The 12,795-nt window shown below is 54.5% G+C and overlaps 1 protein-coding gene across 5 annotated transcripts in view; it reads right to left on the bottom strand.

Annotated features, from left to right (window-relative positions):
* Positions 1–12,795, bottom strand: part of SMARCA4 (SWI/SNF related, matrix associated, actin dependent regulator of chromatin, subfamily a, member 4) — a 29,160-nt gene that overhangs the window by 10,679 nt on the left and 5,686 nt on the right. For all 5 annotated transcript variants that reach the window (XM_015616482.3, XM_015616481.3, XM_015616480.3 and 2 more), the window contains exons 6-26: positions 12,305–12,403; positions 11,492–11,732; positions 10,846–10,972; positions 10,584–10,757; positions 10,125–10,298; positions 9,773–9,940; positions 9,409–9,459; positions 9,075–9,205; positions 8,759–8,816; positions 8,135–8,253; positions 7,404–7,554; positions 6,813–6,976; positions 6,658–6,724; positions 5,710–5,820; positions 4,860–5,102; positions 4,180–4,293; positions 3,725–3,832; positions 3,201–3,287; positions 2,807–2,853; positions 2,453–2,619; positions 87–250 (exon numbers count right to left, since the gene is read on the bottom strand). In XM_015616482.3, coding sequence (XP_015471968.1) covers positions 87–250; positions 2,453–2,619; positions 2,807–2,853; positions 3,201–3,287; positions 3,725–3,832; positions 4,180–4,293; positions 4,860–5,102; positions 5,710–5,820; positions 6,658–6,724; positions 6,813–6,976; positions 7,404–7,554; positions 8,135–8,253; positions 8,759–8,816; positions 9,075–9,205; positions 9,409–9,459; positions 9,773–9,940; positions 10,125–10,298; positions 10,584–10,757; positions 10,846–10,972; positions 11,492–11,732; positions 12,305–12,403 — 2,765 coding nt within the window. The remainder of the gene's footprint in view (positions 1–86; positions 251–2,452; positions 2,620–2,806; positions 2,854–3,200; positions 3,288–3,724; positions 3,833–4,179; positions 4,294–4,859; positions 5,103–5,709; positions 5,821–6,657; positions 6,725–6,812; positions 6,977–7,403; positions 7,555–8,134; positions 8,254–8,758; positions 8,817–9,074; positions 9,206–9,408; positions 9,460–9,772; positions 9,941–10,124; positions 10,299–10,583; positions 10,758–10,845; positions 10,973–11,491; positions 11,733–12,304; positions 12,404–12,795) is intronic.

Below are 12,795 nucleotides of genomic sequence, written 5' to 3'. Positions count from 1 at the left end.
GATTTTAAAGTTGATTTTTGGGTCAAGTTTGGATTCCATGGATCCGTTTTGGGGCCGCTCTCCGGGCGGGCGGGTTCTGGCCGTACCTGGTGCGGGTTCCAGTCGCTGTCGAAGATGATGACGGTGTCGGCTGACTGCAGGTTGAGCCCCAGCCCCCCGGCCCGCGTGCTCAGCAGGAAGATGAAATACTCGGAGCCTGGCTCATTGAATGTCTTCAGCAACATTCCCCGGTCCTCCGCCTTCGTGGTCCCTGGAACCCCACATGGGCGTCACTCCCGCCCCAGCACCGGGGCCAGGGGTGCTGGGGGTCCAGGGAGCGGCTCCGCTGGGAACAGGGAGCCCTTTCCCCCGGGGAGGGGGTCCTGTGTAGGGCTGGGCTGATTTTGGTAGAAAGATTGGAAAAAGGAGGGGAAAAGGGGTGGATCCTGCTCCGAGGTGGGGCGGGAGGTGTCCCAAAAGTTGGGATTGCAGCAGCCGGAATTCCGGCAGCGTTGAGGCCATTCTGGGGCCGTTCTCAGGGATATGTGGGGGCCGTGGGTCACATCTGTGCTCCTAACCCGTGTTCATTTCCAAATCACGGAATGGTTTGTGCTGGAAGGGACCATAAAGCTCAACCCTGCAATCCAACCAATTAATCCAGATTTGTTTTAGTCACATGGGAGTCCCCAAGGCCCTCTCCCAACCCCACAAGATCCCAGGATTAATCAGGAGATCAGCTGGAATAAATGGGAAAAACAGCAGACAATGAGGACGTGATGCCATGATATCCAACTTTGACATCCTGATATCCATCCTGACATCAATCTTCTATAACTTGATATCAATCTCTGATAGATTGATATAATCTTCAATATCTTGATATCAAAACTTAAAAAATATTGATATCAATCTCTGATATCTTGACTCAGTCTTGATAGAAACCCTGATCTTGATATCTTTAATGCTGATCTTGATACAAACCTTGATATTGATCTTTCTACCGGTATCTCAGTATCACTGTCTCGATGTATGTACTGCAATCTGGATATCAAGATATTGATCTTGATATCTTGATATCAATCTTGATATCAATGACTTTGATGTTTGTATAAATACTGATATAAATCTTGCTATCTCAATCTTGATATTGATCTTGCAATCTGGATATCAAGATATTGATATTTGAAATCTTGATGCCAATCCTGATACAAACCTTGATATCAATCTCACTATTGATGTCTCAATATCAATGCCTCAATATTGATCTTGAAATCTGGATATCAAGACATCAATCTTTATATTGATATCTCACTTTCTCCCTTGATACTGACACATTGGAATTTATCTCAGTATCTTCCAATCTATTTGGTATCATTACAGCTTTACTTAGAGGTTTATTTTCATGTCGTGATGGTTTTGCATTTTTCTATCTTGATACTCCTCAATATCTTCCTGTCCAGCACAATATCTTCATTTCTTTCCATCTTTATATCTTTCTTGACATCTTGACCTTGAGCTCCACCTTGACCAGGGTCACTACTGACCCCCACCCAGGGTCACCACTGACCCCCACCTGCCCTGGGGGCACCACTGACCCCCACCCAGGGTCACCACTGACCCTCACCCAGGGTCACCACTGACCCTCATCCAGGGTCACCACTGACCCCCATGCCCTGGGGTCACCACTGACCCCCACCCAGGGTCACCACTGACCCCCACCTGCCCTGGGGGCACCACTGACCCTCACCCAGGGTCACCACTGCTGACCCCCACCCAGGGGGCACCACTGACCCCCACCTGCCCCTGGGGGCACCACTGACCCCCACCCAGGGTCACCACTGACCCTCACCCAGGGTCACCACTGACCCTCACCCAGGATCATCACTGACCCCTACCCAGGGTCACCACTGACCCCCACCTGCCCTGGGGGCACCACTGACCCCTACCCAGGGTCACCACTGACCCCCACCTGCCCCTGGGGGCACCACTGACCCTCATGCCCTGGGGTCACCACTGACCCCCACCTGCCCTGGGGGCACCACTGACCCTCACCCAGGGTCACCACTGACCCCCACCCAGGGTCAACACTGACCCTCACCCAGGGTCACCACTGACCCTCACCCAGGGTCAACACTGACCCTCACCCAGGGTCAACACTGACCCCCACCCAGGGTCAACACTGACCCCCACCCAGGGTCAACACTGACCCTCACCCAGGGTCACCACTGACCCCCACACCCCCCAGGGTCACCACTGACCCCCACCTGCCCTGGGGGCACCACTGACCCTCACCCAGGGTCACCACTGACCCTGCCCCAGGGTCAACACTGACCCCCACCCAGGATCATCACTGACCCCTACCCAGGGTCACCACTGACCCCCACCCAGGGGGCACCACTGACCCCCACCCAGGGTCACCACTGACCCCCACCTGCCCTGGGGGCACCACTGACCCCCACCCAGGGGCACTCACCATCCAGCCTGAGGTATTTGAAGCCGCGGTAAGCAAAATAGTCCTCCATGATGGTCATCAGGGAGGTCATCTGGCAGAAGAGCAGCACCTTGTGGTTGGTGGCCCGGAGCTTGGGCAGGATCCGGTCCAGGAGCTCAAATTTCCCGGAGGCACGGTACAAATCCAGCCTGGACAGACAAAAACCAGCACAGTTAGAGGACAGCCAGGATTTCAGGTTGAGAATGTGGTTTCTCCCCGTCGCTGGGATCATCGGGCTGCCTGGGGGGAAGGTGGCTCATCCTGCACCCCTAGAAACCATTTGAGTTTGCAAATTCACAAATTTCTTCACTGGTAATTCCAAAATTCGTGACTCACCCCTGCACGATCCCGCCCGTGAACCCCAAGTGCTCCGAGAAGGATTCCTGAAATCGAGAGGAGAAACAGTGTCAGAAACCAGCACCAACTGTCTGCAGCTGCCTAAAACAGCCAAGCCCTGCTCCCTCTCCAATTCCCTCGTGGAATGGATTGGTTTGGATGGAAAACAAGAGTGTTGGGAGTGGGTGGGCCCGATGACCTGATCTGGTTCATCCTTCTTGGGTTTAGCTCTGTTTGGGTTTATCCCCATTAGGGTTATCCCTGGTTTTGGTTTACCCCAGTTTTGTTGGGTTTATCCCTCTTTTTGATTCATCCCTGGCTTGAACCTGTGGTGTTTATGGCTGTTCAGGTTCATCCCCCTGTGTTTATCCCCGTTTCTGCACGTCGGGCTGACCTCGATGTGCTGGAACATGTAGGGGTGGTTGCAGATCTTGCGCAGCTGCATGATCGTGTTCATCAGCGTCTTCGTGCCGCCCTTCCCCTGCCAGGAACAATCCAGGAGGTTAAAACCCAGATTAATGCTGGGTTCCATCTGTTTCTGCCAGTCCAGCATTCCCAGGAATGTTTGGGAACATCCACTGGGAGTTCACAGTCCTGACAGTGGGGCTCAGAGACGATAAAATAAATTAAAGGTTTTAAGAAACCTCCAAGTCCCCTTGAGGTGAGGCTGCTCCTACCCAGCTGTTTTGTGGGAATGGAGCTGGAAAACAGGGAATCTCCCACCTCTGGCTTTTAGCTGGGATCAAAGTGTCTTTTTCCAATTATTTTGTGTTTTTAATCTCCTCACAGACCTGTTGATGGCTTTGAGGAACCTCCACGGATCACCCAAATACGTTGGGGGCCCAAGCTCAGCCCACCCTGCAGTGGATAAAACCCGCCCACGCTCAGCATTCCCAGCACCCATTCCCAAATCCAGACCTTCTTGTCTTTCTCGGAGCCGTCGGTGAGGAGGACGCCCTTGGCCTGCATGTGCCGGTACAGGACCCGCTGCAGCGCTGACATGTCGCACTTGATCACGTACTCGACCTGCCAGGACCCAACGGGGGTCACACCCAGCCCCTCTGGGACACCAACAATTCCCAGAGGGATCAAACCCAACTGCCTGCTCAACCCAACCCAGCAATGACTGTGGAGCGGGGTGAAACTCCGCCTGCACCTTCCAGGATGGGGAAGAGCAGCATGGACACCCCCTAAGTGTAGTCCAGAATGGGGAAGATTGGGATGGACCCCAAAATCTCACTCTAAGGGCTCATCAAACCCCTGGTTCCCAGAAGGATCAACCCAAACACCTGTTCAACCCAAGCCAGCAATGGTTCTGGAGTGGGATGAAGCTCCATGTGCATATCCCAGGATGGGGAGGGGAAAGGTGTCACCTTTTCTGGCAGCTGAGCTTCCACCTCCTTCTTGAGGCGCCGGAGCAGGAAGGGCCGGAGCACCTTGTGCAGGCGGCGGATGATGAGGATCGTCTCCTCCTCGTTCAGGTCCACCTGGCCAGGGAAGGGAATTGTCACCAGGAACAGGAATTGTCATCAGAAATGGAACTGGATGGACCCCAACATCCCAAAACACCAGGTCCCTCTGCTCCAAGAACCCCCCGACCCTCAGTTCCTAGCGGGATCAATAGAACTGCCTGCTTGACTCGAGAGTTTGGAGTGGGATGAAGCTCCATGGGAGTATCCCGGGATGAGGACGGCAGGGAATTGTCACCAGGGAAGGGAATTGTCACCCAGAGAAGGGAACAGAGCCCTCAGTGGTGACACTGAGCCACCTCCCACAGCTCCAGGGAGACTCCCAACCCCTCTGGAGCCATTAACAGTGAGCCCCATCTGACAGCTCCAGAGTCAATTCCATCCCCTCTGCAGGTGTGAATGGTGACACCACATCCCACAGCTCCAGAGCCACTTCCAGCTTCTCCAGATCCATTAAAGACACAGATCCACATCCCAGAACTCCAGAGACACTTCCAACCCTTCCCTTTCCATTAACACTGACCCAAATCCCGTCCCTGCTGCCCGCAGCCCCCACCCACTCCCGCCTTCCCCCTTTCCAGCACCTTCTCCCCAGTCATGGCAAACGGCGCGTTGAACCACTGCTCGAAGGTGCTGCAGCTCTTGAAGATGGTGGGGAGCAGGAAGTTGAGGAGCGCCCAGAGCTCCGGGAGCTTGTTCTGGAGCGGGGTCCCAGTGAGGAGCAGCCGCCGTGGGGCCACGTAGTGGGTGTTGAGCACCTGCGTCAGTTTGCAGTGGTGGTTCTTCATCCGGTGCCCCTCGTCCACGATCATGTACTTCCAGCGGATCTGTGGGAGCAGGAAGGGCAGGGATGCAGGGAACAAGGGGTGTGGATGTGCCCGGAGCAGCTCGCGGTGGCTCCACGACGCTGGAGCAGCTCAAGGAGGCTCTGAGAGAGGAACCCGCCAGGAGGGTCCCCCCACCCCAGGAGGGAAACCGGGGGATCCCTGCCAGGATGGCTGATCCCAGCTCCACTGAGGAGGAGGAGGAGGCCCTACTTCCTCAATCTCAAACATTGGGATTTGGAGCATTATCCGAGTCCTGCTCCATTGGCACAATGCTCCATCCCACTCATCCTTCCTCCGTGGCCATGGATCTGAACCCCTTGGCAACAATGGGCTTGTAGGAATCCAATTAGTATTAATTATCCAAGGAATTTTTCATGAAAAGGGAACCACGTTATCTGATGGACCATGGGATATGTTGCCAAAAATCAGGAGCAGGAGCAGGAATTCCACCTCAGCTTTGGCTGCCAAGGGGCAGCAGCTCCTGCAGAGGCTCCAAGGAATAAAATACCAGGTTTTGGCATAAACAAGGCAGGGATTTTCCTGTTTGCAGCATCCGTGTGCAGGTGAGATTGGGAAATCCTCCAGGTCCAGTGCTTCCCAGCCTCACCTTGGCCAGGATGTGCTTGTCCTTGATGATGTACTCGTACGTTGTGAGCAGGACGTTGAATTTTCCACTCCGGAGCTGCGGGACGAAGGCGCGGCGTGCCGCCGGAGAGCCCTGCAGGGAGAATTCCAACCCGTAACGTCAGGCGAGGAGGGAATTCCCAGAAGAGGGGGTAGGAGGGGCTGTTATCCACAGGGAACAGAAAAGTGAGGAGGTGTTGGAGTCTGAGATACAGAGTGTGTGTCCTTGTTTTTAATACTTAGTTATAGGATTCACAAAAAACACTGAATTTCATATAATATGAATTTCATGGGCATGTTTTCATGGTGATACATGAGAACAAATGCTAAAGTTAGATAGGAAAAGTGTAAGTGTGTAAATTAGAAAGTTTCTTAAATCACTGGGTGAAAAAGTAGTTTAGAGAGCAGGGGACAAGATGGAGGATTTAGGGTGTTGTCTCTTGTCCTTCTTCTTTCTTCTTCATGCTCTTCTCCTAAGGGTTTTTGGGTGGTTTTAAGTGATTGGGTAAAAAATGCAACAGTGCGGCACAGAGGTGTTGGATCATTGGGTCACTAAGAAAAATAATTTAGTTGGCACCTGTTAATTGGGTAAATGGACATATAAAAGACCTTGAAGAAGATCTTTGTTGGCCATTTTACCCCTTCTCTATCATAGTGCACATAGCTCCTTGTGCCTTGGAATGTTGATAAGAAAAAATAAACAACTGAGAACGAACGAGAGAAAACTGCCTCCCTCTCATCAATCTTCAGTTCAAAGGGAAAAAGAACCTAATCCAAAAGTCCATAATGAGACAAAGAGGTTTGGGGCTTCCTGCTGCTGAGGAACAATCAAAAATGGGATTTCATGGAGCTGGGACCCAGTGCAGCTTCCTCAGCAGAACAGTAACAGAGCGGGAAGAGGAAAACGGAATCCGAGGAGCGCGGCGCTTACCTTGTAGGAGACCTTGACCACGGAAGGAGCCCACTTGTCGAACTCATAGGCCCAGTTGGACAAAGTCCTGGGGGACATGGAAAGGGTGGGAATCTGGGAATGTGGGGCTGGAGCGTGGCAGCTGGGTGGGATTTTCCAGGCGCTCCGGTACTCACGAGAGCGGGACGATGATGAGGAAGGGGCCGTTGATCCGCTTATGCTCCATGAGGTACGTGATGAGGGCGATGGTCTGGATGGTTTTCCCCAGCCCCATCTCGTCCGCCAGGATTCCATTGAGGTTGTTGTTGTACAGGGACACGAGCCACTCCAGGCCTTTGATCTGTGGGAATGCACGTGGGGGTGGGAATGGGGGTGGGAGAGCCCCCTGCCTGGGTACATGCAAATGAGCTGGTAATGAGGTTGGGTTAATTATTCAGAGACAATTGAAGGGGGATATTCCATGGATTCACACAGAAGGCGATGGGTTTGGCTCCCAGCAGGGAGGAAATCCAGCTCATTATCAAGCTCTGGCTTCACCTCATTATCCCACTCTAGCTTTGGCTCATTATTCCACACCATTCCATTTATTACCCCACACCACCTCAGACTCATTATCCCTCTCCAGCCCTGGCTCCTCATCCTACAGTCACCATCCTACCACAGGTCCTCCTCCCACACCGCTTCCAGCTTATCCTATGATCCCACCCCGGGACCACCAGAGCCTCCGTCACCTCCCCGGCACTCCCAGCTCTCCGAGGGTCCCACACCTGGTACTGCTTGAGGACGCCGTTGACCATCAGGGCCGACTGCTTGTCCACGCGCTCAGTCACGGCGTGAGCCACGGCGTAGTAGGACTGCAGCCCCCGCGCCAGCGCCTGCGACACGCCGTACTCGTCATCCACGTCCTGCTTGGCGTTCCTGCCCGGAAAATCGGGATAACGTGTCGTGGCACACCAGGGAACGGGGTTGGGGCGGGGATGAAGAGGGGGAAATGGGGTGGGGGGCGAGTGTGGGGGGAATAAATGAGGTGAGCAGGGGAAATGGGGGGAAATCTGGGATAACGGGTGAGGGGAGGGGCTTGGAGAAAAATATGGGATAGATGGGGGGAGAGGGGGAAACCTGGGGGAAAAACAGGAATACTGGAAGAGAGGGTGATAATGAGATGGGAAGACATGGATGAGAGGGAGGATTCCTGCTCCTCATGGGCAGAAATGGGATAATAAAGGAGGAGAAAGGGAGATGATTTGCATTTCTGGGGTGGAAAAAGGGAGGTTTGAAGGATGATGCTGTTGGGGGAACTCCTGGGAAACACAGTCAGTCCTGTGTGAGGTGGTTTTCCCACTGAATTTCCAGATAAAATGCCATGTTATGGCTTGTTCTGGAAGACTTGGAAAAAAAAATGGGCTTGGGGGAATGCTGCTTGTGGAACCCCGTTCCTGGGGCAGGGAAGTGACTGGGAATGGGAATGTGGAGCAGGAACAGAGAGGGAAGGGCTCACTCAATGATGTGTCGGGCATCCACTTCCGAGACATCGTCACTGTCTGGATCTGGAATCTTCTTCTTCTCCTCCACGGGCAGTGCTGGCTGTGCTGGCTGTGGCTGCTCCTCTTCCTCCTCCTGCAGGATTCCCAGGAATTTCAGGGAAAACTGCCTCAGGAACATCCTGGGAAGCACCCACACCCTCCCACCCAAAGCTCCCAGAGATGGGAGGCTCCCACAGAATCCTGCCATTCCCTTTGGAAACATGCCAGGAATATTCAGGATGAAAACTGGGGTCTCTGAAAGGGAATTTCCAAGAGTTCCCAGCTGCCCAGCACTTGTTTAACACAGAGATTCCATTTTATCCCACTATTTTATTAAATTTTTATATCTCAGTTTATCCCATTTTTTAATACTTTTTATTCTATTCCAATTAATTTTACCCTATTGTTTGGTCCCATTTTATGCTATAGCTTTATTCCACGTTTATACTATTCTGTCTCATTTTAATCCATGTTATCCTTCCTGTTTTGTTCCATTTTATCCCATTTTTTCTGAGCTGCCAAACAGCCATTGCCGAGGTCAGCTCTTTCCTGTTCCTCCCAGAACACTCCCAGTGGGAATGGTGCAGGACCACCCTCACCTCCTCCTCCTCCTCGGAGCCGCTCTCCTCGCTGTCGGAGCGTGGAGCCACCTCGTACCTGGGGGGAAAAGAGTGGAACAGGGAATTCCAAATGGAACTTGGCTCTGGTGTTCCCAGCTCCTTGTTCCCTCCCGGCTCTGACACTCCCAGACTCCGATTTCCTCCTCCACTCTCCACTGCCATTCCCAGTCCTCCACTCCATTCCCGACTCCAGCATCCCCAGCTCCCTACTGCCATTCCCAACCCCAGCACTCCCAGCTCTGCTATTCCCAGTTGCAGCACTCCCAGTGCCCCATTCCCAGTATTCCCAGCATACCCAGGGTTCATTTCCAGCCAGGCCTCCAGCTGCCCGGCCTTGGGTGCATCGGTGCCGGTGAGGATCTTCCCACTCTCCACGTGGATCACCTTCACCGGGAGGTCGCTCATCTGGCTCGTCTCATCCAGTGGCTGTGGGAGGAACCAATGGATGGGGATTGGGAATTCTCAGCCCCAAACCCCCCTGAACCCACTGGGAAAAGGGAGGGAAAAGGGAGGATCCTGATGGACCCAGTGGGACTTGGCCCGTGCCCCCCGCCCGTGGTGGGCTGGAGTGGAATGGTCTGTGCCCCTTCCCAGCCATCCCAGGATCCATGGGATGAGTCTGGACTCACCTCCCCATCGGGGCCGATGGCTGGAGCCTGTCCCTCGGCGTTCTCCGCCTTCTGTGCGAGCAACAGGGCAGGAGGAGAAGGAAAAGGAAGGAGAGGAGGCGTAGAGAAGAGAAGGAAGAGAAAGAAGAGAAAGAAGAAAAGGATAGGAAGGAGAACAAAAAAGGGAAGGAGATGAAGGATGGGAAGGGAGAAAAGGAGAGGAGAAAAGGAAAGAGAAGAGAAAGAGAGTGAAGAGAAGGGAAGGAAAGAAAGAGAGAAGAGGAGGAGGCAGAAGGAGAGGGGAGTCAGCCTGTGCAGTCCAGCCCTGGTGCTCCCTCCATGAGCCATTCCCAGTGCCATTCCTAGAGTTTCTTCTCTCTCTCACCTTCTTCTTTTTCTTCTTCTTCTTCTCCTTGGCCACCTGGGCTGCCTTGTGCTGCCGCACAAGCTCTGTGAGGTTGGCCACGTACTCATCTGTCTGCTGCAGCAAGTAGGCCAGGCGCTTGTCCTTCTTCTGGTCGATGAGCTTCCGGTAGCCCTCCTCATCCTCTGCCTGCCCGGGGTGAACAACACACTTGGGATCACCTGGAAGCAGCTGGGATCACCCTGACCTCATCCCACACACCCCTCGGTGCCCCTCCTCACCCTCAGTGAGGACAGAGATCCCACTGCATCCCCCTGATCCCTCCCCTCCTGTCTCTTGGCTGCTTTTTCCCGGTATCCCACATCTGGCTCACCATGAGCCGGCGCATCCGCTCCTTCTCGATGCGCTCGTTCTCCTTCTTCTGCTCGCGCTCGGTGTTGGCGTGGTACGTGGCCACCGCCTTGGTCAGCTTCTGGATCTTCCCACTCACGCTCCGGTGGTATTCCTTGAAGTCCTTGGCGTGCTGCAGGATGCTGTTGAGGTATTCCTGTGGGAACAGAACACACGTTGTCAGATTGCAGGGGAAGCTGGAATGGCGGAGCTGGGAGGGATTGGTGGTGGTTGGGAGAGAGCAAAGGGAACTGGAGAGTCTCAGCAGTCAGTAAAGGGTCCCATTGGCCATCGCAGAGTCCCACTGGCCACTGAGTGGTCCCAACAGCCATCACCAAACCCTTGGCCACCATCCTCCAGAGCCAACCTTCCCAAACCAGGTGACCCCCTTATCCCTCCATCCCCGTCACCTCCTTGCCCCGATTCCCAGGGATCCCCCAACCTGGTGCTTCTGCCGGCGCTTCCGCTCCTGCTCGATCTTCTGCTGCTTCTCCAGCTTCTCCGTGATGCGGGCCTCACGCAGCGACTGCCGCTTGCTGCGCTTGTAGGCCTTGGCATTGAGCGCCGTCTCCAGCGCCGTGTCCCGCCGCATGCACACCACCACCTCCTGCCGCAGCTGCAACCCCGGCAAAACCGTGTGTGATCATACCCGGGGTGAGCCCGCACCGTTCCTGCTCCCAAATCCCGCTGTTCCCGGCGCTCACCTGGCGCTGGAAGTTGAGCAGCCGCAGAGCCTTGAGCTCGATGGTTGCTTTGGTCCGCAGGTCTCCGGCCAAGGAGCCGGGAAGGTTTTCCAGCTCTTGGATGCGGTGGGCGATGCGCGCTTGGAGCCTGCGGAGGAGGGGGAGGAATTTTGGGACGAGTTCAGCTCATTCCCAACCTAGTTCCCATTGGGAAGAGCATGGGAGCAGGGCAAGGGCATTGGCAAGTTGCTTCCAGAATCCTGGGATGAGTTTTGGGGGCCCTCATGGGAACAAGGACACAGCAAGGCCAGAGCTCAGCCAGGGAAGGGCAATAGAGCTGGGAAGGGTCAGGAGGAATTTCCAAGGAAAACGTTCTGCTCATCCTTCTGGATCTTGAGAAGAGGAAAAATGGGATTGAGGCAGTTAGAGATGGGAGAAACCTTGGGAATTTCCAAGGAAAACCCATTCCCACTCACCCCTCTGGACCTGTGGACACTGGAAAATGGGAAAACAGGAGGGGGGGAAGTTGGGGCTGGGAGAAGTCTTGGGAATTCCAAGGAAAACGTCCTGTTGCTCATGCAGAGGGGTCTCAGGAAAAAGGAGCATGGGATGCAGGCAGCTGGGACTGGGAGGATCCCTGGGAACAGGAATCCAGGCGGGGCCATACCTGTACTCCCGCTCCTGCAGGATCTCGACGGGGTCGAGGCCGCGGGGTTTCTGGATGGGGGTGATCCGGTTCTGTTTGGGATGGATGGGGAGCGCAGGCGGCGCCGGCTGCCCCGGCGAGGGCGGGGGGGGCCCGGGGGACGCCGGGGGCACAGCCGGGGGCACCGGGGAGGGACGGCCCGCAGGGGGTGGCGGCAGCAGCTTCTGGGGGGCCCCGCCCGGAGCCGCCGCCGACAGCGGCCCTGTGGGAACAGGGAGTGTGGGAACAGCAGCCTGGGCACAGGCACAGCTTCCCGGGAGATGTGGACCTCAATTCCCGCAAAAAAACCTCAATTATTCGGTCAGAAATGAAGTTAAATTCCCCCAAAATTTGAATATCTCACTCGGAATGAGCTTGTGGACTAACTGTAGAGATTTAATGGGAAATTCATCCCAATTCCCTGCAAAACTCCTCTTATTTACCTGGAAATCAACCCCAGATCCTAAAAAAAGTCTAATTATTTGGCTGAAAATTAACCCCTATCCCCTGCAAAAAATTCCAATTATTTGGCTGGAAACCAGCCCCCAATCCCCCCAAACTCCAGTTGTTTATGGGAAAATAAAGCACAATTCCCTAGAAAACTCCAAATGTCTATTTTGGAATGAGTCAGGCATCCCTGCAAAGCTCCAGTACAGAAGTTAAAGCAGCCTTCCATAGAACTCCAGCTAATTCCAGGGCTTTAACCAGGATCTTCCTTCCATTCCCATCCCCCAGAGCATCCCTTGCTCACAGATCTGGGATAAATTCCCAGAAATTTTGTGACCCAGGTCTTACCTTCTGGCCAGGGCTTGGGGGGGCCCCCGGGGGGCTGTCCCGGCATGCCGGGGGGAACTCCTGAGGGTCCGGGAGGGGGCATGTTGGGCCCTCCTATTCCTGGAAATGCCCAAAAACCAGGCAGAAAAGGGAAAAGAAAGAGGGAAATCCCATGAGGATGCTGACTTCAGGGGGTGAGTCCCAGTGGGAAGGCTGGTCTGCTCTGGCTGAAGATGAGGACGTGCAGGCACAGCTCCCTTTGCCCTGAACTGCCAGAGTCCGGATGGACCCGAACTCTCAGCCTCTGGAATGCCCATGGACACAGGAGGGAGAAGAGTGGGAAACCCAGACTGGGGATACTGGAGCAAACTGGGACCAAATGCTTCCCATGGATCATCCAGGATGGGATGGGATGAGGTCCCTTCCCATGGATCCCCTGGGATAGAGCGGGACAAACTCTTCATGAATATCCCAGGACAATCCTGGATTTCCCAGGATAACATGAGATGGAA

The sequence above is a fragment of the Parus major genome, unplaced genomic scaffold (genome assembly GCF_001522545.3).
Source record: "Parus major isolate Abel unplaced genomic scaffold, Parus_major1.1 Scaffold458, whole genome shotgun sequence".
In the NCBI taxonomy this organism is placed as follows: domain Eukaryota; kingdom Metazoa; phylum Chordata; class Aves; order Passeriformes; family Paridae; genus Parus; species Parus major.
This window is presented reverse-complemented; position numbering and strand designations above follow the sequence as displayed.